The sequence below is a fragment of the Chelonia mydas genome, chromosome 1, assembly GCF_015237465.2.
Source record: "Chelonia mydas isolate rCheMyd1 chromosome 1, rCheMyd1.pri.v2, whole genome shotgun sequence".
NCBI classification, from domain to species: domain Eukaryota; kingdom Metazoa; phylum Chordata; order Testudines; family Cheloniidae; genus Chelonia; species Chelonia mydas.
Genome location: NC_057849.1, coordinates 8820765 through 8844754, shown reverse-complemented (window position 1 = coordinate 8844754; position 23990 = coordinate 8820765). Strand labels below are relative to the sequence as shown.

General features: G+C 57.9%; 2 protein-coding genes across 3 annotated transcripts; both read right to left on the bottom strand.

The window, feature by feature from the left end:
* Positions 1-771: 771 nt before the first annotated feature.
* On the bottom strand, positions 772-3743 carry LOC114021885 (protein mono-ADP-ribosyltransferase TIPARP-like). The gene is made up of 5 exons (XM_037889824.2): positions 3451-3743; positions 2995-3166; positions 2562-2755; positions 2201-2473; positions 772-1291 (listed from the first exon to the last, which is right to left on the bottom strand). Exons 1-5 carry the CDS (start codon positions 3741-3743, stop codon positions 772-774), a joined length of 1452 nt encoding a protein of 483 aa, XP_037745752.2.
* A 2637-nt stretch (positions 3744-6380) lies between these two features.
* On the bottom strand, positions 6381-14399 carry LOC102943083 (secreted frizzled-related protein 2). 2 transcript variants are annotated; one of them, XM_037889656.2, is made up of 4 exons: positions 13972-14399; positions 11202-11714; positions 9017-9094; positions 6381-7833 (listed from the first exon to the last, which is right to left on the bottom strand). In XM_037889656.2, the coding sequence occupies exons 1-4, from the start codon at positions 14075-14077 to the stop codon at positions 7529-7531; spliced, it is 1002 nt and encodes a 333-aa protein (XP_037745584.1). In that variant the 5' UTR covers positions 14078-14399; the 3' UTR covers positions 6381-7528. The 2 variants fall into 2 exon arrangements, with proteins under 2 accessions (XP_037745584.1, XP_037745585.1); XM_037889657.2 differs by having other exon boundaries at positions 7115-7833; positions 13817-14049.
* Between the last annotated feature and the right edge of the window lie 9591 nt (positions 14400-23990).

Here is a 23990-nt window from a genome sequence, read left to right as displayed (position 1 = left end):
AAAACCAAACCTGGCAGCCCTGCTACCACTGCACACGCCGGCTCACACACGCGCTCTCTGTCACGCCCACGCCCCTGCTCATTGGTGTGGACACAGGTTCTTTCCACAAAGCGGGGGACACTTTTTTATCGTTTCAAATGCTTATTTTTCCAACAAGACCCCTCGGCCCCCCAGCCGCTCGGGGTGTCATTCTCAGCCCTTTAAACCGTGACGTCCCACAAGCAAATGCAGCCCCCAGAGTCACAGACGAGAGGGTTTGTGTTATCAGAAATGTAACTTTCACCCACTCTTTAATCCCTAGACAATACCACTACTGCCATTAGGCAAGGAGACGGGGGTATTCCGCGGGGAGGTTTGGAGGGGATGGGTGAGAACAAAATTAATTTCACGCACCAGCGCGGCCTATTCCCAGCATTAGTGAGATTGGGGTGGGGGGATTTCCAAGTGGGGTTTCCACTTTCTGAAACCTTTGCGAGACCAGGAGGAGAGGGACAGTTGTATGGGGCTCAGCGGTGCCTCCTTCAGGGCAGCGCAGCAAATGGTGTTTGCCCAGGCTCTGGAGTCATGAGCAGTCTTTGGTGGATGGTCTCGGGGAAGACGGGCAGTAAGAGTGGGGTGGAGGGAATAGGGTCATGGGGACGGATCACATTCCGGTAGGATGCCGGGGTGGGAGAAGCCTCCGGGAACTGGATTGCTCGTTCTTATCACGGATGCTGGACGGGCTCCGCGTTCTCTCGTTACTGTGCTGTGCGAAACCGACAGAGAGTGAGGTTAGAGCGTGGAAAAGCTGGGCTGCGTGAGCCTACCCGCTGGGAAGCTGTTCCCTGCCAACAAACCCACTCCTCCGACGCTGTCCAGCGTCACGGGGTCACCAAGCAGTTTGTAGCAGATCACGAAGTAGGGGTAACACTGGGAGTTGTCGAAGATCACGTAGAGGGCGGGCTCTTGGCCGTCATCGCTGCAGGAGTCGTAGCGCTGTCCGCCAGGCTCCCTCTCCGGGGGCTGTGTGTACCCGGGTCTCCCCAACGCCCACTTGCCCACCAGGACCTTGGCCAGGAACATGTGGCGGTGGCCGGCGTGGTTGGCCAGAGCGAAGTTGTGGGAGCAGTGGGCATAGAAAGAGAAGTAGCTGCCGTGGCCGTAATGGGCACCGTGCTTTCCGGAGAGACGGGGGTTAAAGTTCTCCCGGCAGATGGACGCCACGTTGTCGGCTGAGGTCCCGTGGAAGAGGTGCCTCTCCAGGAGCCTCTTCTCCTGGGCCGAGAGTCCTCTGGACATGCGCTCCTTCCGGCTGAGGTGAGTGCAAAGGAGAAACAAGGGGGTTTAGAGTCACTGCTCCCCAGCCCTGGTGCACCCCCAGTATCTGCTCCCCTGGCCACTGACCACCTCGGCGGGGGATCCAGACACAAGCCCAATTCCCTCTACGACGCATACATTTCTCTCTTCCTGCTGCTCTGCGTCTTCCTCACTAAACAGCTTGACATCTCCTCCCTGGTCAGGTCCTGCACCTCCAGCCTCAGGGACTCAGTCCCTCAGTTGACTCCCCTCAGCTCCCCTCAGCCCCACTCCTCTCTCTGCTCAGGATTCTCCCAGCTCTCTCTCCTCTCCTGGTCCATCCCACCCCGTTTCCTCTCCTTCCAGCTTCCTCTCCTTCCTCTCCTTCCTGGTCCATCCCACCCATTCCCCTTCACCTCCAAACTCTCATCCCACCCTCAGTCCCCCCAGTCTGCCCCTGAGACTGGTCCCAGGTGGCTCCTTCAGGCCCGGGCGAGGGGCCCCTCCTCATCCTCCTTGATGCATCTCTCCCTCCCCTGGGGTCTCTCTCCCCTGGGCATCCCATGATGCTGTGCTGTCCCGGTTCCTAGCCCCTCGGCCTTCATACCCCTCCTCACAGCATTCCTCTTTCCTGAAGCCCTCTGAAGTCTTTCTATCGAGCCGGATATGGTTCAAAAGGACACGCTCCAGATCAGCCGCAAGACAACAGGGTTGGAGTCGTTGAGGAAAATCCTGAGGCCAGATGATTGTATCCCTGGGATGGGTCTCCTGAACCTTAGACACACCTCCCTTCGGCCCACCCAGAGAAGATAACCCATCTAGTCCTGCCCACAGCACTGGCGTCAACGGCTTAATGGCGGGGTTAAAGCTGGTGGCCTGGTCTGACCCCTGCCTCATCTCTCGAAGCATCCGTTCCTCTTCCTACCTGCTGTATTTTTTCCAGAGTGCATCGTTCCGGATCCTGTAAATCCTCAGCACCAGCACCATGTCCTCCGGGACAGACGCGTGGAAGAGCTCACAGATCTCGCGGTACACCGCTTCCGACGCAGCCACCTCTGCATGGAGGAAGGCCTGGCCATGGGGTGGCTGGGGAACCCAGGTGGCTGGGTATGGGCCACAGTACCCGTCTGTGGGTCTCTCCCCGGGGATGGTGGATGTGGAAGGATGGAAGAGTCCCCGGGAGCCCCAAGGGATTGTCCTAAGGAGATAAGGAGATGGGAGACGCTGGCCAGTCAGAACATAGCTCGGATCCCTCCAGCCATGGAACCGCCCAGGGAGTCACTTACCTCAGATACCGTGCCATGCAGCTCAGGGAGCGGTAGGCCGGTCGGCGCTGGATCTGGATGGGCTGGTCAGATCCCTGGCCTTCAGTGCTCTGCTGAGGGGGCCTTGGATCCAGGGTGTAGAGCTGGCCCTGGAACCGAAAGGTGGGTTCCTGGGAGCCCCTCTCAAAGGCTGCAAGGAGGTCGTGGGGAACAGGCTGAGCAGAGAGAGGAAGGGGAGTCGAGCCCTTAGCATGACTGAAAGAGGAAGACCCTTACACGCATTGCTGCTTGCAAGAGGACCCAGTCCTGCCCTGGAGGGACCATCCCGTCCTGGGAAATCAGTCTCCGTCTTCATCCAGCCGTGGGCTGGCCATCCCATCTCCCCGGGATGCACCAGCCCTAACTTGGAGAGCTCCCATCCCTGCCCCCTTGGGGTCCACCCCCCTCCCTTCACCTCCTCGTAAGGCTGCCAGGTGTCTCTGTGCTTCCAGTACACCTGCCACCTGGTGTGGAAGCGGGGATTCTGCTTCCAGTCCGAGGTGCTGGCCAGCCGCCTCACTCTGTTAACCACGTCCGAATAGCCCAGCTCCATGGTGTCCAGGTCCAGGATCCCAAACGATCGGTTCCTAAGAGGGGAAAATAATCTCACCCGTCGGCCCTAGGGGGCCCTTTTCTGGGAGAGGTCAGGACCAGGACCCCAAAACACCTCCAGTGGGGGAAATCTGAGGCACTCCCCGTACGCAGCTCCTTCTGTTTTCCCCTAGAGCCTCTGGCCGGGCGTGGCTGAGACGGGAGACGGTGGGGAACCTGCCCAGCCAGCACTCCTGCCCTGGCCGGGATGGGAGCAGCTGGGAGATGCAGTGCGGGCCCCCGTGGGGACAGACGGGGCGGGAGTGTTCCCAGCCCGTACCTGTCCAAGAACCGCACAAAGCCGTTTTTAGCGTCACTGTAGAGCTTCTCCAAGTGACGCTGAGATGAATCGCTCAGACTCTGCCAGGCCGCCCTTCCACTCCCCCTGATCTGCCAGTGGAAGGGGTAGCGGGTGTGATGGAGAGGGCAGCTCTCCCTCCGGGGGCAGTGCCCGAGCAGGAAGCCGTCACAGATCCGGATGCCGTCTTCCTGGTGGACGTGGAAGGGGACCCCGTCCTCGCTGACCCATCGCTCCACAGCGGGTGGGGAGCTGCACCAGCGTTTGGCAGGCATGGGGGACGGACTCTGGGGGGCCGCATCCCCCCTGGATGACGTAGGGGAGCCAGGGCTCACAGTGTCGGAAGAACTCGGATCCTGGGTAGTTTGGGGAGAGGGAGAGATGGAGACACTTTAAGGAGATGCGAAGCTGCTCTGGGACTCGGGTGTTGGGGCTCAGCCCCCCTTATCCACTGCACCCTCCCCATGTGTCTTCAGCCCCCCTCCACGAATACAGACCAGCACTGCACACCCCCATGTCAGAACCAGCTCTCCTGGGCTCCAACCCGTCCCCCCAGCCTTGCCCTGGAGGGACCCGTTCTCCTGGGCACCGAGAGGGGAATTCCCTCCATTTCTGTCGCTCACGAGGACCGTTTACCCGATGGGGCTGGCGGTGGGTTGCGCTGGTCCCCTCAGTGATGGGCTCCTGCTCAGGATCTGCTGGGAAGATTTTCCTTTGGGGGCTACCCCCCCATTGGCTGAGGATCCCTATGGAGATCCTCTGGCCCATACCCCCCCACGCCGGCCGTCTGTTTCTCTTTGAACAGGAGGGTTCTTAGAACATCGGGGTGTCCCACGACGCTGATTGGTGGGTTTATCCTGCAACACAAGGCCGCAGCCGGCTGAGCCCCCCAAGTCACCCCACAAGCGCCCCAGGGGGCCAGGAACTACCGGGGCTGCTTCTTGCCATCGGAGTCAAATGCCTTTACTTTACATCTCTTTCGGTGTAAACGATTCGTTTCAGAAACAACGTGGCAAATGTTGCCGCCGCCCCGTAGCCGCTGGCGCTCAGGTCTGAGGGTGACGTGGGCCCTAGAAATGCCACGGATTGTTCTGACTCGTGTTTGCAATGGGACATCGGGCAAGTCGCCCCAGCTCCCTGTGCTCGGTTCCCCCATCTGTGCAACGGGGCCACTCATGCAAACCCGGCTTTGTAAAGGGCCGGGAGCGCCAGAGACGACCCAGTGCAAGTGTCACCCCTTTTGGAACTGAGCAGTTAGCCACATTTGGGGTAGCGCGGGCGGGAGGAGAAATCGAGGATAGCATCAGAAATATCTTGTTTATTTACAAAGATTATCCAGAAAGTTCCGTCTCCCTGGGAATCGAACAGCAGGAGATGACGGTTCCTTTGCTCGCTGTTCCATGCCTGCCCTTCCCGCCTGCACTCTGTGCCCAAAAAGCTCTCTCGCTCTCTCTCTGCTTTCTCTCAGGGCGTGTTACTGGCACTTCTGGCTGCTTGGCTTTTTTACTGCTTGCAACTCACTGTCCTGCTTTTCACTCGCCCACACCCACACCCTCCCTGCCCAAACAATGCCCAGCCAACCCCTGCCCCCGTCGTTTCAATCCCTGAACCCTGAGTGGCCTTGCATGTCTCTTTGTTTTGGCCAGAGATATAGGCCTTCTTAATTGTTTCAGCCACTGGTTACAACGGGCTTCTTTACATTGAGCCTGACTGTAAAGCCGCAGCCACGCTCGACCTGTAACAAGACTTGTAACCCGTTCCATCGCTGTCCTGTTATTACCCCTACCTGACAGCTGGAAAACTGGAGACACCAGAAATTACCTGGCTAGGTGTGTTTTGCAAAACCGTGTCTCTTGTTGTATCTGAGAACGGGTGTGAGATTCCATACGTGTTTCCTGCTAGGGAGGTTTGTTAGGCTGCAGGCTAGGGGAATGATTTGTGAGAAAATTAGGACACCTAACTTATTTCAAACTGGCTGCGCTGGCCAGAGCAGCGGAGAATACCTCCCAGGAGGGGGCAGGCCTGCACTGGAAGAGATGGACTAGGCCAGGGTGGGCAAACTTTTTGGCCCGAGGGCCACATTGGGGAACAGAAATTGTCTAGCGGGCCATGAATGCTCACAAAATTGGGGTTGGGGTGTGGGAGGGAGTGAGGGCTCTGGTTGAGGGTGCGGGGCTCTGGGATGGCACTGGGGATGAGGGGTTTGGGGTGTAGGAGGGTGCTCTGGGCTGGGACCGAGCGGTTTGGAGGGCAGGACGAGGATCAGGGCTGGGGCAGGAGTGCGGGAAGGGGTGCAGGTTCCGGCTGGGGGTGCGGGCTCTGGGGTGAGGCTGGGGATGAGAGGTTTGGGGTGCAGGAGGGTGCTCCAGGCTGAAATCGAGGAGTTTGGAGAGCAGGAGGGGGATCAGGCCTGGGGCAGCGGAGTGGGGAGAGGCTCAGGGGTGCAGGCTCCAAGTGGCGCTTACCTCAAGCGGCTCCCAGAAGCAGTAGCATGTCCCTTCTCCGGCTTCTCCGCGGAAGCACAGCCAGGCGGCTCTGCACGCTGCCCCATACGCAGGCACCGCCCCTGCAGCTTCCATTGGAGCGCGCAGGAGCCAGAGCAGGGCCATGCTGCGGCTTCCAGGAGCTGCATGGTGCAGCCCCGACCCTACACTCTGGCTGAGCCGTGTGGTCTGGCCCCCAACCCAGCGCCCCGGCCGGAGCGGGGCCGAGCCGCGTGGTGCGGCCCCCGACCCCGCTCTGCAGCGGGAGCTCGTGGGCTGCCTTAAAACGGCTCTGGCCCGCGGGCCATAATTTGCCCACCCTTGGGCTAGGTGGTGATTCGAGTCTTTTCCACTTACACTGTTTGCTCGACAGTTCACTGGAGAGTCCTTTGTTGGGCTCATGTCGCCAAAGATCAACAAGCAGGCTGATTAACGAGCAGAATATTTTTATTAAAGCGAATCCCGAAGCTGAGCCCAAACTGGCAATAGATTTGCCATCAGCGCATGTGGGTACTTGAGCAGGCCGTTACTAGCGTGGCACGCCCAGCCACAGTGCGTGCCGGTGACTAACTGGACGTGCCATTGGCCAGTTGGCACCGAGGTTATCTACCCTGGAGGTACAAAAACCTGGCCTCAGATTTGCAGGAGGGGCGAGAGTCCGGGCGGGAGATGGAGGCGGAGCATTTGCAGAGTCTCCTGGGAGCTCGTTTGAGGCACCCATTCCCCCACGTGACTGCTGCTGTTTTCATTCCCGGGCTGGCACCCCGCCCCCCTTTCTCCTATTTCCCCCCACGAGCTCTCCCTTCTCTGACCCAGGGATGAAGTGAGGTGGTAGTTTATTGGGATCTCACCTCTCTCCTGGCCACCAGCATGTTCTCCCTACACCAGGGGTGGCCAACCTGGGGCTCCAGAAGTGAATATGCGGCTCCTTGTCTAGGCACCGACTCTCCAATGGGCTGGGGGGGGAGCTCACTGCTCACCCCTGGGCTCTGTCCCAGGCCCTGCCCCCACTCCACCCCTTCCCGCCCCCTCCCCTGAGCCTGCCGTGCCCTCGCTCCTCCCCCTCCCTCCCAGAGCCTCCTGCACGCCACAAAACAGCTGATCGGGAGGTGCAGGGAGGGAGGGGGGGGCACTGATCAGCGGGGCTGCCGGTGGGTGGGAGGTGCTGGGAGCAGGTGGGGAAGCTGACGGGGGGCTGCTGACGAATTACTGAGGCTCTTTGGCAATGTACATTGGTAAATTCTGGCTCCTTCTCAGGCTCAGGCTGGCCACCCCTGCCCTACAGCTAACCACATGGGCCTGAGGTAGGGGGGCCGGCTTGTCTATGCCTCTGGTCTCCTTAGTCTGCACACACCCTCCGGAGGATGCTTGACTCAGCTGCTTCCTGGTTGAGTTTCTGGATCCCCTCTGAACGCCGTATGGGTCTGTCAGTGACTGGGGGTGCGGGGGGGGGGGCCTGTTTTCACGGTAAGAGCCTAGCTAAATCTAACACGCTTTCCGGCTGGAGTGGGAAGTGGGAAGAAGTCACAGCACGCGCGGGAGGGCTACGTTCTCAGCGCAAAGCGCGCCCCTCCCCTTTAGCACTGGATCTTCCGCACAGCCCGGGTGAATTTCTTCAGCTCCCTCTCCCCTCGCTGCCACCTCCTTACCCAGGAGATGACCAAGCGGCCAGCCACCTTGTGGCCCATGGCCAGGACCACAGTGCCCTGGCCGCGGAGTTCTTCGCAGGCGCAGGTCTCGCCGTGCGTCAGCCACAGGACCGGCTTCTTCAGCTCTTCTTCTGACCAGCCTCCCTGCTTGTAGAGGGTCCGGCTCTTGAGCTCCGGGGTCACTTTCAAGTCTCCGTCCGCGCTGGACAGCGCTTTGATGCTCATTTTCAAGGCTGCGGGAGAGAGGGAGTCAGTGGGCATTGAACAAAACGCAGGGAAACAAAGGGGGTGCTCGGCCAAATGGAAGCCGCTCAAAGGAATGACAAAAACTCATCTGCGGAACCTGCTGCTGCAGGAAAGTACAGCGGCAGCCAGCGCAGTGAGAATTTCTGAAGGATTAGATGTTACTGAGAGGAGCGTCTGACTCTGCAGTGACATGAGCTTAGGATATAACTGTAAGGGCAACTGTTGCTGGTCCATTTAATGAAGCAGGGCTCAGCTGTCCTGTTCCAGTCCAGGTGTGCCCAGCTGGACTAATGAAGAGGGCAGGGCGGCACCTGGGGGCTATACGAGGCCTCATCGAGAGCTGCTAGAGACAGAAGGTGGGTCCTGGGAGAGGGTGGAGGAAGGACAGCAGCAGAGGGAGATGCCCTCTGGCTCTAAGCCAGAGAGCTGGAACCAAGGGCCAGAGAAGGCTGGAGATAGGGGAGCGGCAGAGGGGATTACCCGCTGGGGTCTCCTTGCTGGGCAGCTGGGTGCCAGAGGAACCCTGGGAGGCTCCCAGCAGAGAAGCTGTGGGGGTTCCCGCTGGGAAGAGCGGGGCTGTGCTCCAGAAGGAAGGGATGGGGTGGCTGTTCCTGCAGAGGAGCACTGTTAAGAGTCCAGTGGAAGACAGCAGCATGGAGAAGGAAGCTGGGTTTTAAAGCCCACCTGCCCGGGGGGTGACATGGATGATGCTGGCTGTGGACTTAGGCACTGCCTTTTGCTAATAACCCATGATGGACCATCAGGCAGGCTTGTACTGAAGTTACTGGGATGCAAGAGGGAAACTGAGGCGAGGGGCCACTTGCAGAGCTGCCCTGAGGCCATGGGGCGGTGCCCAGGAGGAGGCCACTCATTTACAGCAACCCTCCCGCGTGCCTCTGGGCGTAACGTGACCACGGGCAGGGATCAGGAAGGAGCTTTTCCCCACCTCTGGTAGAGACGCAGAATCAGGTGCACGGGGGGGATGATGATGACCCATCTGGCCCTGGTTAAGGCTGGGGACCAGCTGCTGCTCGAGGCAGACACTGGTCTGTTCCAGGAGGGGACAAGTCATTTTTTGCCCCACGCCCCCAGCAGTCCCCTCTCCTCTCGGCCGACGAGTCTGATTTTCCAGCTGACAGCTGCTGGGGAGCCCTGACGCTTTCGACTCACCAAAATCTTGGCTGCAGAAGTTTTCCAGGAACTCCTTTTCGCTGTGCCCTCGGCTGCTACAGGCTGTGCACACTGCATCTGGCAGGGAAAGAAACGGCTTCATTGAGAAGTGCGAGCAAGGAACCCTCTGTGACGGCACAACCCCGCTCAGGGCTGAAGAACGTTTCTTTGGTTTTACAGAGAGCAGAAATCATGCATCTGCCTCTCCTGGAAGACTCTGTGGATGACTGGAGAGCTGGTCTCCGTGCAATTCAACCTGACTGACTGAGGTGCAAAGGGATTTTAACTCAGATTTTGTAAAGCTTTTTTTTTTAATTTTGGTTTTTGCGAACCACCAGGGCTGCATTGACCTTTCGGGGGCCCTGTCAGCCCGGACCATGGCCACGCCCCATGCTCTGCCCCAAGGCCCCGCCCCTGCTCGGCCTCTTCCCCTGAGGCCCCGCCCACTGCTCACACGGGGAAGAGGGGGCAGAGCGGAGCAGGCAGGGGTTGGGGCGGAGGGGGAAGAGAGGAGCGCGGGGGGGGAGGCAGGGAAGGGGCGGAGAGGAGAGACGGGGCGGAGCCTCAGGAAGAAGAGGCTTAGCATGGGCGGGGCCTCAGGGCGGAGCGGTGGGCGTGGCCACAGTCCGGGCACCGGGGCCCCTTCTGAGTGTGGGCCGGGCACCACTGGTGCCATTGTAAACCCGCTTCTGCTAACACCTAATTGTAGGGTGACCAGATAGCAACTGTGAAAAAACGGAACAAGGGGTGGGGGGTAATAGGCGCCTCTATAAGAAAAAGTCCCAAAAAACGGGATTGTCCCCTTAAAAATGGGACATCTGGTCACCCTACCTAAGTGTCTCAACTGCCTGAAAACACTTGCAGGAAACCTCTGTTAGTTAAGGATCCAGCACCTCGGGGCTCTCAGACACAGCTTGAGAAAGCTCACAAGCCACATTCCTGAGCCCTTCGGTAAGTTTTCCAGCAAAACCAGAATTGACATTCCTGATATTTTAAGGTAAAACACAAAGAGAGAAATCAATTGTTTTTAAAAGCCACCTTTCAGGCCTCCTTCATACATTCCAGAGAAACAAAAACTGGCATCAATAAACCAAGCTTTCCCTTTTCTTGGTCACCCGTCACTGAATTAAGCCTGGAAACACTGGAGTTCAGAGTTGGGAGGAAAGCTACGAGAACGAGTCATGCTCTGAAAAACACCCCTCCCAACGTAGACTGTTCAGCTTCTCAGTGAGAGGCTTGATATGCGCGACAGCTGTGAGTATCAGTCGCAGATCCATTGGTGACATCTCTCAGCAAGGCCTGGGGGATTTCAAATAAGGCTTGCCAGGCCAGGTGGCCTTTTCATCCTCAGCAGGCCGCTCACTTAGGAGAAGGAAAACTCCGATTTCAAACCAGAGGGTCAGGTGTGGTCAGATGACCTGTAGTTTTGGAGGAAGGCTATAAGAGTCGCCAGCCCCGAACAGGGAAATGTGAGGGGAAGAGGAATGAGAAGGTAGACGGGTGAGTTGATCGTGGTCTATAAGTACCTACATGCGGAGAAGACTGCCCATGCGAGAGGACTCTTTAATCTAGGAAAGCTACAACAGAGCCAATGGCTGGACGCTGAAGACAGCAACGGTCAAACTGGAAAGTAGACGCAGATTTTTAACCGTGAGGGTCATTAACTCTTGGAACCGCTTTCCAAGGGACGGGGTCCATTCTTGGAGCTGTCACATTGAGCCTACAAGTTAAGCTCTCATTCAGCTGCAAGGTATTTGGTTCTACGGAGGAACCACTGGAGGAAAGTCCACAGCCTGCATTAGGCAGGAGCTGAGACTGGATCCCGGGTAACCTTAAAATCTATAATCTACTCTGGTGACGAGAGCTATATAAATATCTAGACTGAGAGACCAGGGCATGTCTTACAGACGCTCTATATTGCCAGGCCACTGCACTCTGTCTGGCCCCTGGCGTTTGGAGATCGACTTAATCAAATATTTGAACTTTTGCGGGGGCCGTGGAGGGGAAGTAACATGATACACAAGCATGCAAACAGCTGCAGGCTGCACAGTTAAACAAGAACAGGCATCCAGCGACCCTGAACCGGAGCCAGAGCTTGATTGTGATGACCTGATGTTGAACCTCTGGTTCCTTTGCCAGGATCTCCGGGCTCAACACCAAGTGCCACCTGGCTGCTTGGCCTCACCTTCCTTCGCGAGCTGGAGTCTGTCATCTGGGCCGGCCGGCGGGACACACAGTTCGTTCCCCCGAGGGAACCTGCTGCAGTTGAACATCGCTGGCCAGGGGAAGCCAAAGGCAGCCATGACAGGGGTGCAGCCGTCTCTCACCGCCTCGCAGAGGGACCTGCAAGGGTAGATGGGATCCTCCAGGTCGCTGATGCACACCGGGGCGAAGAGGGAGCACAGGAATTTCTTGGTGTCCCCGTGGCACTGCTTGGTGAGCAGCGGTACCCAGGAGGCGGCTTGCTGCAGAGCTTCCTTCATGCTCTCGTGGCCCAGCAGGTTGGGCAGCCGCATGTCGTTGTACCCGACCCCGTGGCAGAGGGTCATGCTGCTGGGGATGGGCTTGCAGCTGCTCCGCTGGGAGCTGAGCCGGGCCAGCTGGTAGGCGAAAGGAGCAGCCAGGGAAGGGGAGCGCCATGCCCAGGCCAAGAGGACGAGGAGCAGCAGGACATCCATCGGGAGCCGGGACGGGGACTCTGCAGGAGCAAGAGGAGGCCTCGTCACTGAGGACAATTGCAGTTCGCTGGAGCTGCTAAATCTGGGCGGGAAGTGAGATGGGACCGTCCTCCCTAGAGCCCCAGCCCCAGCTTGGGTCACTAGTGGCCCAAAGTGACAACCGTCGTGCGAAATGGGTCGGGAGGCCTCAGTCCAGCCTGGTGCCCATCCCCACAACCAGCTCCCTCCAGCCCGCCCACTGCTGGCAATCACAGCCGAGCAGGCAAGGCTAGAATAGTGACTCCGCCCCCTTCCTCCCCAGAGGTCAGAGGTGAGGTACGTACAGCGCCTAGCGCAGGGGGGTCCTGGCCTGGGGCTGGGATTCCAGGCGTGACTGCAATACAAATAGTAACAATAATAGGCAGGCCAAACCTAGGGGAAGCTTGTCCTAGATACTAAGGGTGAAATCCTGGCCCCAGTGAAGTCTACGGGGGTTTTGCTGTTGACTTCAGTGGAGCCAGGATTTTACCCCTGCTGCTGTCATGGGTGGGGAGTATGTCAATCATACGCCACCTCCGGTAACTCATGGCATTATGGAAGCTCCCACGGCCTCCTCCACTAGCGTGGAGGTGCTGGCGGGGCAGGTCAGTGGGAAAGCAGTTTGTTTCATCAACACTTTTAACTTTGCTCCCCACTGAAATGCAGTCACCTCTGGGGCGGAACACGCCAGCCCTTTATCAGCAGAGACTGGCACTACGTAGACGTTCAGGAAAGGAAGGGAAGAGTAGCCCTGTATCCACATGAACCTGCCAGGAGCACCCGGAGGCTAAATTCAATCACCCAAATTGCAATCGGGCCAGGACCCCTCGGCTTAACCGCCCTGAGTCTTGCAAAAAATGTTCTGGGACTTTTAACCACCATCAGTGGTCGCCAGGGGCTCAGTTTTACTGCCCATCCCACCCTGCCAGTATCACAGCTCCTCCTAGCCCCCCTCCACACCCTGCTTCAGCCCTGACTCCGAGGGTCATTTCCTGACCCACCAGACCGGCTGGTTGCCGCAAGTTGGTGGTTCTCGCTGCTGCTTGTGAAGCAAATCTCCCCTCACAGAGGCCTTGTCTGTGCTAGAAAAAGGAACACACGTCCTCAGCCAGGGGCAGCCGCTCTGGTGCTCCCCCGGGCGCAAGTGCCGGCCGAGACAGGGCTCAGGCGTGACAGGGCGGGAAGGACACCTGAGCCCCAGCTGCACCAGGGCTGGGACAGAGGCACCTGCCTCCTAGGCGAGGCCGAAGGGAACCGGTTCCCCAGCCAACCTGGGCTCCCCTGGGCTGTGCAGCAACGTGCTCTGACAAGGACCTCGCTCCCTCTCCCTCCTCCTCACCGCACCATTCACCTCCCTCCCTCCCGCCCGCCCACAGAACGGCCCCTCTCTTTGTTCAGCTCCTTTCAACCAGGAACGATGCAGGCATGAAAGAGAGAGAGCATCAGCGACGACGTGGACTCCCAGGGTCTGATCCTAGCTCTGCCACCGACTCCCTGTGAAACCGTGGGCATGGCCCTGCCCCTCCCTGTGCCTCAGTTTCCCCCTCTATAACAAGGGGGAAATTATACTGGCACAGGGAGAAACAACCACCCCCACACACTCACCTCCCTCCCTGTAGGGTGACCAGACAGCAAGTGTGAAAAATCAGGACGGGGGGTGGGGGGTAATAGGTGCCTATATAAGAAAAAGAACCAAAAATCGGGACTGTCCCTATAAAATCGGGACATCTGGTCACCCTACCTCTCTGGGGAGCTGCGAGCATTAACTAGCTCATGTTTGTAAATTGCGCTAGGATCCTTGGGTAAAGTGGCTGGAGAAGGGCCACTTACTATTTTGTTCTGAGCAGGACAAAAATCCTGCCTCCCGGCTTTTCGCTTCTCCTAGCCCTATTCTATTCTCAGCTTCCACAGTTGATTCCCCAGGGGGATTGTTTCCCTGTGGAGAGCAATGCACCTCGTCTGGCTTCTTGATCTCCCCTCTCCCCTCCTCCCCAGCATCAACCTCCCGGACTGGACCCCTTGGCCCTGTTCCCTTCTGGAGGTTTCACGCATGCTGCAAAAAGAAACTAACCCAAGGCAAAGCCGTTTCCAGCCCTCACGGTACCTTCTCTGCTGGGATCCAGGCAAGACAATCTGGAAGCGGATCGGCACCGTTAGCCTCTTGCTTTAGATCCTTCCCCTCCTGGACTTGCAGGGCTGTAAGTTCTAAGTGCCTCCTGCAGGAATTCTGACCCTCTTATAAGAACCACAACCCCTTACCTGGGAGCTCCGGCTGGCTTTGTGAGCCTGAAACCAGGATGTTTATCCTCGGAAAATTATAGGTTTCGGGAACAAGAGCGTAGACCACAGGGATGTGTTTGGTCATGACCACACAAGTGCACGTATTTAACTGCAGGAAATCCAAGGCCTAGGAAGGGGCTGTAAAATCCTGCCATGTAATTATACCTCTTTTCTCTAGCACAATAAAATCAGAGCTTCGGGCGCTGCTTTCTCCAAGCCACCCACCTGCCTCGTCACTCCAGCCGCCCTGGCGAAGAGCCACTGAGATGTTTGTTGGTCCCGATGTGAAAACCAAACCCTTATCTTCCCAAGCACCAGCAGGGGTGGGACGGGGTGGGACGGGGGGGTTACTGCCATCCAGAGCTGCAAAGAGAGGCCAGAAAACAACCAAATACCCAACAGCACTGGGCCCAAGGCCCCTCGCCAGCGAAGGAAAGCAACAAAGAAATGGACCAAGATGAATTGTTTGTCGGGGGGCGGGGGGGTGGATTTTTATAGACTGGTTTGTAAGCAAGTAGCCACAAGGAAGTTCAAAACCAACTGTTGGTGGTGATCCCTGAGGCTGCCAAGGTATCTATGATAATATATTTTGCATTTCTATTGCAGTGATCTCCAAACACTTTAAAAATAAAAAGGGAGTCGGAATCGCTCCTGGGAAGGGGTCACACCACTGAGGTCAGTGGATCTCCACCAGGGAATGAATTTGGCCCATTAAGGGACACAGGCAAGGAAGAGAGGATGGGCTTGTCATGAAGTCACTGGATTGGGAGGAAGTCTGGGCTCCGTTCCTGGCTCTGCCACAGGTCTCCCTGGGTGACCTTGAGCTAGTCACTTTGTCGCTCCGTGCCTCGGTTTCCCCATCTGCCAAATGGGGCTACTCCTCTTCCTCACAGGGACGTTGAGCAGGTAAATCTATACACAGTGGGGAGGTGCTCAGAATGTCAGCCAATGGGGATCTTTTTTGCAGATTTGCTGGAATGTGATTCATTTATGGGCTCGGAATTAGGCAACAGAATTCAGTCATTTCTAATATTTCACTGATTTCTAGAAGCAATAGAGTAGACACTCTACAGTTCTACAACTACAGTGATAAACTTTACAGAGATCCTCTGGAGTAACAATTCCAGGAACTTTACTGTTGTCACCAGGCTGGAACTATCTGAAACTCGGATCCCACTGCTCCAACAGCCTGGTCCCCTCCCACTTGATCTAAAGGAGAATCTCCGTCACTTGCTTGCGGTATACATGCAGTATACAAGTCGAGCAGTTCCGATGCTATTCGATAGAGGGCAGTGTTGATGCTAGGCCAGGGGTGGGCAAACTTTTTGGCCTGAGGGCCACATCTGGGTATGGAAATTATATAGTGGGCCATGAATGCTCATGAAATTGGGGGTTGGGATGAGGGCTCCGGGGTGGGCTTGGGGTGCAAGAGGGTGCTCCGGGCTGGGACCGAGAGGTTCGGAGGACAGGAGGGGGATCAGGGCTGGGGTAGGGGGTTGGGGCTGGGAGGCTCCAGGTGGCACTTACCTCAAGCAGCTCCCAGAAGCAGTGGCATGTCCCCCCTCCGGCTCCTACGTGGAGGTGCGGCTGGGCAGCTCTGTGCACTGCCCTGTCTGCAGGCACCACCCCAGTAGCTCCCATTGGCTGCGGTTCCCGGCCAATGGGAGCTGCGGGGTGGCACTTGGGGCAGGGGCAGCATGCGGAGCCCCCTGGTTGGCCCTATGCATAGGAGCTGGAGGAGGGACATGCCGCTGCTTCCAGGAGCCGTGGGGAGCAGGGCAAGCCCCCGACCCCGCTCCCTGCCTGGAGCACCGGAGCGGGGTAAGCCCCTGACCCTGCTCCCCAGCAGGAGCTCGAGGGCCGGATTAAAATGTCTGGAGGGCTGGATGCGGCCCCCGGGCCGTAGTTTGCCCACCCCTGCCCTAGGCAGTTCATTACAAGAGTAATGTCCCCGGTGAGCAGAAAGGGCCCTTAAAAGAGCCCAGCAATGCTAGGTCGACCAAGAGACTCCAATGAGTAAAGCTCCATTTGTTTCTCCCTGTGCCTGCATTCTCTTCCTTCCAGCCACTAACTCCCCTTCTCCCCCTGCCTCAGCAGCTTCTCATTTAATCCTGATAGTAGTTTAAACGGCAAAAGAAAAGGAACTCGTCGGAATGGAATTACTCGGGCTCAGAGGACTACAAGACCAGCGGGAGGTTTGGAAAACCAGCTGTGGAGGGAGACTAAAGGAGATTAATCTAATTGGTTTATCGATGGGAAGGCTATGAGGTCATTTAATCCTGCTCCGGAAGTACACCTGTGGGAAGGAGCTGTATGATGCCAAAGGGCTCCTTACTTTGCCTGATAAAGGTGTATCAGATCCACTGAAGTCAGCCCGAGGCAGACTGGAAATCAGGAGCATGTTTTGAATGGGGAGGGTAATTAACCACGGGAGCAGATTGCCATGGGATGCGGGCAGCTCTCCATCACTTGGGACTTTAGTCAGGGCTGCCTGGCTCTTTCTCCAAGGGCCGCTCTCGTTCAGCTACAGGTTACTGGGGGGGAGGCAGGCGTCACCGGCTGACAATGTCTGGTCTGGGCTGTGCAGAGGGTCAGGCTAGATCTGGCCGTAACACATAGGCGCTAACAAATCCCTCAGCTTGTGGGCAGCTGCCTCCTTTCCCGTCTCTCTGACAGGTGTGTCACCTGGTTAGATTGTTTAAGCTCTTCAGGGCAGGGACCACGTCTCCAGTGCACGAACCCCATAGTACCAGGAGATCTGCCTGCGCCTGCTCTCCGCCCACTAGGACCAGCAGAATACGCACAGGGCTCCGAAAAGGCTTCTCTCTCCTAACCTGTAGCCTCCCCAGCTCTTCCTATCCTGCCTGCCCATCTGCGGCCCCCCCTGCTACTCCAGGCTCTGACTCCCCACCCCCAGTTCTGCCACGGCACCTCAATCCTGACTCAACCCCTAGCTGGGAACCTGTCCTGATCTGAGCCTCCCCATTACACAGTCATTCAGGGACAGACGGGGACCAGCATCCCTGCAGGAAAGACGTTCAATTGCCCAGAGATTTCATTTACTGGGAATTTAACCAGGATGATTGAGCCTGGCTGTGCCGAGCCGACCAGACCAGCGCACTGAACCCTGCCGCCACCAGAGAGAAGGGGAAGTTTTAGCAACATTGTGCCCCTGCTACGATGACCAGGAACACCCCAGGGGTCAGTGTAAGTGGCTCCGGGACAGAAAAGGAAGTTGACAGAAAGGGCTGCTGGAGGAATAGGTCTGAACAATCCAGCTATAGAATTTGTCATGAACTTGAGCCAAGCCATCAATTACACTCCCCTCCCCGCTAGGCATCGTGAAACTGAAATTCCAGGTGGAGGAGAGCTTTACCTCCTCCAAATCTCAGTCCTTGAGACCCACTTGGGAAACAGGGAGAGCCCTTGGGTAACTGCTTCGGACAATCACAGACATTAGAGACAGAGTGGGACTAGCAGGTCACCCAGTGCAGCCACGAGGGGGCCAGGAATAGCTCTCTGCAGTCTGTTTAACAAGGGATGGGGGGTTGCATTGCTGGGTAAAAAAATCCATCTGCCTCTTTAGGGTATGTCCTTCTACAAGGATTCATGGCCCTGTGGGTGAGCCACCGCGTCAGGAGATCTGCATTTGGTGCCAGGCTCTGACACTGATGCACCGTGTTGCCTCGGGCAAGTCATCTGAGGCCACATTTTCAGAAGCGGCCATTGATTTGGGGAGCCCAGCGTGAGACGCTTTGGGCCTGGTTTTCAGAGGGAGTTCAGTCTCCATGGCCCCTTCAGACATTGGCCTCAGCACAAGGCTGCCAGCTACAGAGCCTAACTTGCACACACACAAACTGGGGGGTGCCCCTGCAACCAATAAACCCCTTTGTCTGCTCAGGTGGAGGATCTTTGTGTGGGGAAATCACACCGCAGCTTTCTCAAACAGCCCGCACTTTGGTTCCAGTTCTGCTCCTGCTGGCATCAGCAAACCCCCTGTGGCTCCTTCTGTCGTTTACTCCATCCCCAGGAAGTAAAGACCCTCCGGCTGGAACCTAGTTGACCATCTCGTTGGCAGGGCCTGAGCCAGACCAGATTCCAGTTCCCGCTCCCATAGCTGTTACAGCTCTCCCAGACTAGTAGGACTCAAAGCTTGTCAGCGGCCACATCAGCTCTGCGGATGTGACTTGTAGACACACGAGAAGACGCCATTTTCTGACCACCACCAAGTGACCGTCTGGAACCACCTCTGATTATCATAACAACGCACAACTACTGAGGTAACTGCAGTACGAGGTGGTCAGCTGACTGCATGCACGTAGCATTGGAGAACAGAACTCGCAACCTTCGGCGCCGAGATTGTCGGATTCGTTGCAGTCTCCCGTTTCACCGCAGCCAGTAGAGGGGATGGGCATGCCCAAAGAGGGCTGTTGAGTGCCATCCAGGAGAGGGCAGTAGTGTGCCCGCTCAGCGTATGCACCTGCCCACCCATATACATCTGACACTAGAATCCTGATCCAAGCAACCCCACTGCAAAACTAATAATGCTCAAAAACGGAGATTAACTCCCGATGAGCAGGGTGCAGCTTCCTGGGAAAGACAGATGAACGTTAAGTAGCTAGAGCGCTGCAGATCCCCACACAGCACAGTAACATAACTCTAGGAGATTATTCTGTGACCGTGAAATACTCAAAGCACCGGCAGGACTTTGCCTGTTACAAGCTGAAAATAGAAATCAAGAGACTCAGCCCACGTGGAAGCCCAAAGAGGACCAGCTCTGTAGCTCATGTGATGGAAGAGAGATTAAAACTGAAACTCATTTTCTACTCGACTGTTCAAAATATGAAGCAAGAGGGGAAAGCAGCTTCCTCAAATCCTCTCAGAAAAGGCTAAAAAGCCAAGAAGAAAAATGGAGCTGAGTTTGGTTAGGAGAAGTGAAAGAGACAGAAAGATAGCCTCACAATATGCCTACTATCAGATTGGAAATGAAAGGCAATGAATGGACACGTGATACAGAATCTCAGTGTCACTCTGATGCTGAATCCTAGGCTGGCACCTCACGGCACTTCACTTCATTTTGGCAATTTCATCCCTAACCGTAGGAATGCATCCGACGAAGTGAGCTCTAGCTCACAAAAGCTTATGCTCAAATAAATTCGTTAGTCTCTAAGGTACCACAAGTACTCCTTTTCTTTTTGTAGGAGTAAATACACCAGAGGGATGAATACCAGGAAGGGAAGGGAGTTATTTCAGTTAAGTGCCAATGTAGACACAAGAGCAAACAGATACAAACTGGCCATCGACAAGTTTAGGCTTAAAATTAGATGAAAGTTTCTACCCATCAGAGGAGGGAAGTTCTGGAACAGCCTTCCAAAGGGAGCAGTGGGGGGCAAAAAACCTAACTGGCTTTAAGACTGAGCTTGATAAGTTTATGGAGGGAATGGTGTGATGGGACTGCCTACAATGGCACGTGGCCCACCGACGACTGCTAGCAGCAAATATCCCCAATAGCTGGAGATGGGACACTAGATGGGGAGTTCTCTGAGTTACCACAGAGAATTCTTTCCCAGGTGTCTGGCTGGTGGATCTTGCCCACATGCTCAGGGTCTGATTGCCACATTTGGGGTCAGGAATTGCCCCCCCATGTCAGATCGGCAGAGACCCTTGGGTTTTTCTTGCCTTCCTCCGCAGGATGGGGCACAGGTCACTTGCAGTTTTAAACTAGTGTAAATGGTGGATTCTCTGTAACTTGAAGTCTTTAAACCATGATTTGAGGACGTCAGTAACTCAGCCAGAGGTTCGGGGTCTATTACAGGAGTGGGTGAGTGAGATTCTGTGGCCTGCAACGTGCATGAGGTCAGACTAGATGACCATGTTGGCCCCTTCTGGCCTTAGTCTATGAGTCTATGCTGGAGCTGGATGAATAAGGTGTGTTGAGTAACTTTCCCAAGCTGCTCCTATAACACAGGCCCACTCAACAAAGTTCAAACTCTCCCGTTCTGGGATTTGGTTTATTAACAAGGAAATGAATAATAACAAAATATACAGCTCAGCTCAAACTTTTCCCTCACCTGGCATGCTCTTACTGTTCCTCCTGCTGCATTGCTCAGCCCACACCCTTGGTTCTCTCTCTCTAGAGAGCCACACCCACTTCCTGCATGTCCTGATGAAGTAACCAGTCACCAGACCCTACCTGATCCTATTGGGAAAGGGTTAACCTTTGCTGACAGGATGCAGTGTGCCTTGTGCCTACACCCAAGAGTGCTGTGATCAGTTATCAGCTGGGAAACTTGCACAGAGCCACCACCATCCATCAGTGCAGGTGCCGTCCACTGCGTGGCAAACTGTCCTCCTCCCACCGGTGTCCCACGGCGCACTGCACAAGTGGCCCGTCTGGCCATCTTTCTGCATGTCGCTGCCCCAGTGTCAACATAGCTGAAAGCTCTGGACAGGTAGCGCCGCGCAAAGCATGGGGCTCTGTTACAAATCGTCTTCAGAGCAGGCCGTTTCATCTGGAGACAGAGCTTCCCCAGCCACGCCAGTGAATATTCCCCATAACTCACCTCGCTCAAAGGGCTTGGTGACCCTTTCGTGAATGAACTCGCACGAGGATATTTGTTTTAATTATTCACCCAACTCAGCTCATCCCACCAACAAGGCTAGTGGAGTCGGAATTACGTTCCATCTCGTAGCTGACCGTCATGTGAACACAAACCATCGCATTGCTCGGGTTACGAAGAAAAAGGGAAGTGTGCATATAAACCCTAGGGCCACCGCAGGTCAGGTTCTGTGCGCCAGGTCTGCAACAGGTAACACGGCCCAATGAGAGAGGCATTGACAGTGACTCCACGGTTCCCGTTGCACTGAGATTTGCACTTAAAACAGGACCGTGGTCCCTCTGTCACAACATATGTTCACGAGTGGGCTTAAATCTCCGCATTTCCCACCCAGGGGACACGTGAATTTTCTATCCTGTTTTACAACTTATATTTTGACTCTTTAGCAGAGGAAATGTTTTAAAACCATCCAAAACGTGGCTCTGTCTGGCTCCCTCCCGCTAAGCAGCTATAGAAGGCCAAATCCATTGGCACGGCACCAACGTACACCAGCTGAGCAGCTGGGCCCCATTATACTAACAGCTCATAGGTAAGGGAATGGCTCCGTGTTTTTACGGAAGCACCAAAACTGCTGTTTCCCTTGTGCCTGAGTTTTTATCTCCAGGAAAAGCAACTGGAAGCGCGCAGATCCCTCAGCTGCTTCCCTTACCGATCACGGCCCCCCTGCCTCCCGAACTCTCCTCCCTAGCTCCTGGCTATAGACCTCGCAGCAGCTCACCCTAGCGACCTCCAGACTCCCCCCTTCCTGCTAGCTCCAGCAGCCTTGGCAGCTGAGTCCTTGGTGGGCCTTTTTGTCAGGCCGGGATCCACCCTCTAGCAAAGGACAGGAGTTTCCTCGGAGCAAAGCAGGGGGTCTCTGCCAACTTGGGCCGCGACCCTGCCCATCTCTAGGACTGCAATAATTAACACCCCCGGCCCCCTGCAAATATCACAGCAAAAAGGAAGGAGGCTGCCGGATAACCCGAGTCCACCGTGCCTTCTGGCGGTTTGGTGTAGTTCTAGAGGGCTCCGGCCATGGGTCTTTGTGGGAGCCGTTATTCATGGCTGTGAGCGGAGCAAGGAAGTAATGTATGTGCCAACCTGCACCCTCCCAACCATAATTACAGCCGATTAATGGTCACATGACCCTTATCTAACCCCCCCAAGGGACCACGTGGAAGCGAGAGGCAGCCACTGCTGGCCGTTCCCTGCCGCCTGCTTCAGGAGCCGCAGGGGGTGGCAGGGGGAAGAAGACTGGAGGGGGCTCTGCAGGGGAAGCCTGGCTCTCTGCCTGCGCCAGAGACCCGCAGTCGGGGAGTCAGCAGGGGCAGGGCTGGGGGAGTTGTGGGGGGGAGGGCAGGCCCCATGTCTGAGCTGGGGACAGTTGGGGGGGGTGTTTCAGATCCCGTGTCCAAGCCGGGGACAGATATGGGGAGGTCCGGGGTCCAGTCCCTGTGACAAAGATGGGGGGGTCTGGTCCCTGTGTCTGAGATGGCAGGAAACGGGGGGTTCAGTCCCCACGTCTGAGGAAGCGGGATATGGGCGGCTCCGGCTCCATGACGCAGGGTTCAGTCCCTGTGTCTGAGACAGCGGGGAGATGGGGGGGGGGGTCCAGTCCCCATGTCTGAGATGGGGGGTTCACTCCCTGTGTCTGAGCGGCTTGGGGGACGGGGAGATCTGATCCCCATGTCCGAGCCGGGGACGACGACAGTCCCCATGTCTGAGCTGGGGACAGTTGGGGGAGTGTTTCAGATCCCGTGTCCAAGCCGGGGACAGATATGGGGGGGTCTGGGGTCCAGTCCTTGTGACAAAGATGGGGGGGGTCTGGTCCCTGTGTCTGAGATGGCAGGAAACGGGGGGTTCAGTCCCCACGTCTGAGCAAGCGGGACATGGGCGGGTCCGGCTCCATGACGCAGGGTTCAGTCCCTGTGTCTGAGACAGCGGGAGATGGGGGGGGTCCAGTCCCCATGTCTGAGATGGGGGGTTCAGTCCCTGTGTCTGAGCAGCTTGGGGGACGGGGAGATCTGATCTTCATGTCCGAGCCGGGGACGATGACTGTCCCCATGGCTGAGATGGGGAGTCCTGCCCCATGTCTGCGATGGGGGGATGGGCGGTTCGGGCCCCATGTCGGGGATGGGAGGGGTCGGAACGGAGGGGGGGGGGTCTGGGCCCCCTATCTGGGGTGTGTGTGGGGGGGTCTGGGCCCTGTAGCGGAGGGGGGTCAGAAGGGGGGGGGGTCCGGAAGGGCAGGGGGAGGGGGGGTCCGGGCCCCGTGGCGGGGGGGTGTCGGAAGGGCGGGGGGAGAGGGGGTCCGGGCCCCGTGGTGGGGGGGGTCGGAACGGCGGGGGGAGGGGGGGGTCCGGGCCCCGTGTCGCGGATGGGGGGGGTTGGAACGGCGGGGGCGGGTCTGGGTCCCATGGCTGGGGGGGGTCGGAAGGGCGGGGGAGGGGGGGTCCGGGCCCCGTGGCGGGGGGGGGGTCGGAACGGCGGGGGCGGGTCTGGGTCCCGTGGCTGGGGGGGGTCGGAAGGGCGGGAGAAGGGGGGTCCGGGCCCCGTGTCGCGGATGGGGGGGGTTGGAACGGCGGGGGCGGGTCTGGGTCCCGTGGCTGGGGGGGGTCGGAAGGGCGGGGGAGGGGGGGTCCGGGCCCCGTGGCGGGGGGGGGGTCGGAACGGCGGGGGCGGGTCCGGGCCCCGTGGCTGGGGGGGGTCGGAAGGGCGGGGGAGGGGGGGTCCGGGCCCCGTGGCGGGGGGGGGTTGGAACGGCGGGGGCGGGTCTGGGTCCCGTGGCTGGGGGGGGTCGGAAGGGCGGGAGAAGGGGGGTCCGGGCCCCGTGTCGCGGATGGGGGGGGTTGGAACGGCGGGGGCGGGTCTGGGTCCCGTGGCAGGGGGGGGTCGGAAGGGCGGGAGAAGGGGGGTCCGGGCCCCGTGGCGGGGGGGGGTCGGAACGGCGGGGGCGGGTCCGGGCCCCGTGGCTGGGGGGGGGGTCGGAAGGGCGGCGGGAGGGGGGCCCAAGCCCCGTGTCGAGGATGGGGGGGGTCGGAACGGCGGGGGCGGGTCCGGGCCCCGTGGCGGGGGGGGGTCGGAACGGCGGGGGGGGGGCCAGGCCCCGTGTCGCGGATGGGGGGGGGTTGGAACGGCGGGGGCGGGTCCGGGCCCCGTGGCTGGGGGGGGTTGGAAGAGCGGGGGGAGGGGGGCCCAGACCCGGCCCGTGTCTCAATTCCCCCATCACGCGCTGCGGCTACGCTCTTCTCTGAGCGCTGATTGGTTCCCCATCCCCGCGTGACGTCAGGGAGCCGCTCTCTCCGAGCTCCGCCCTGTCGCTGCGGCCCTCCCCCCGTCCCGTGAGTGTCACTCGGCGCTTGATTGGCTCGCCCTCGTCACGTGCTCCGGGGGCCCCGGGTC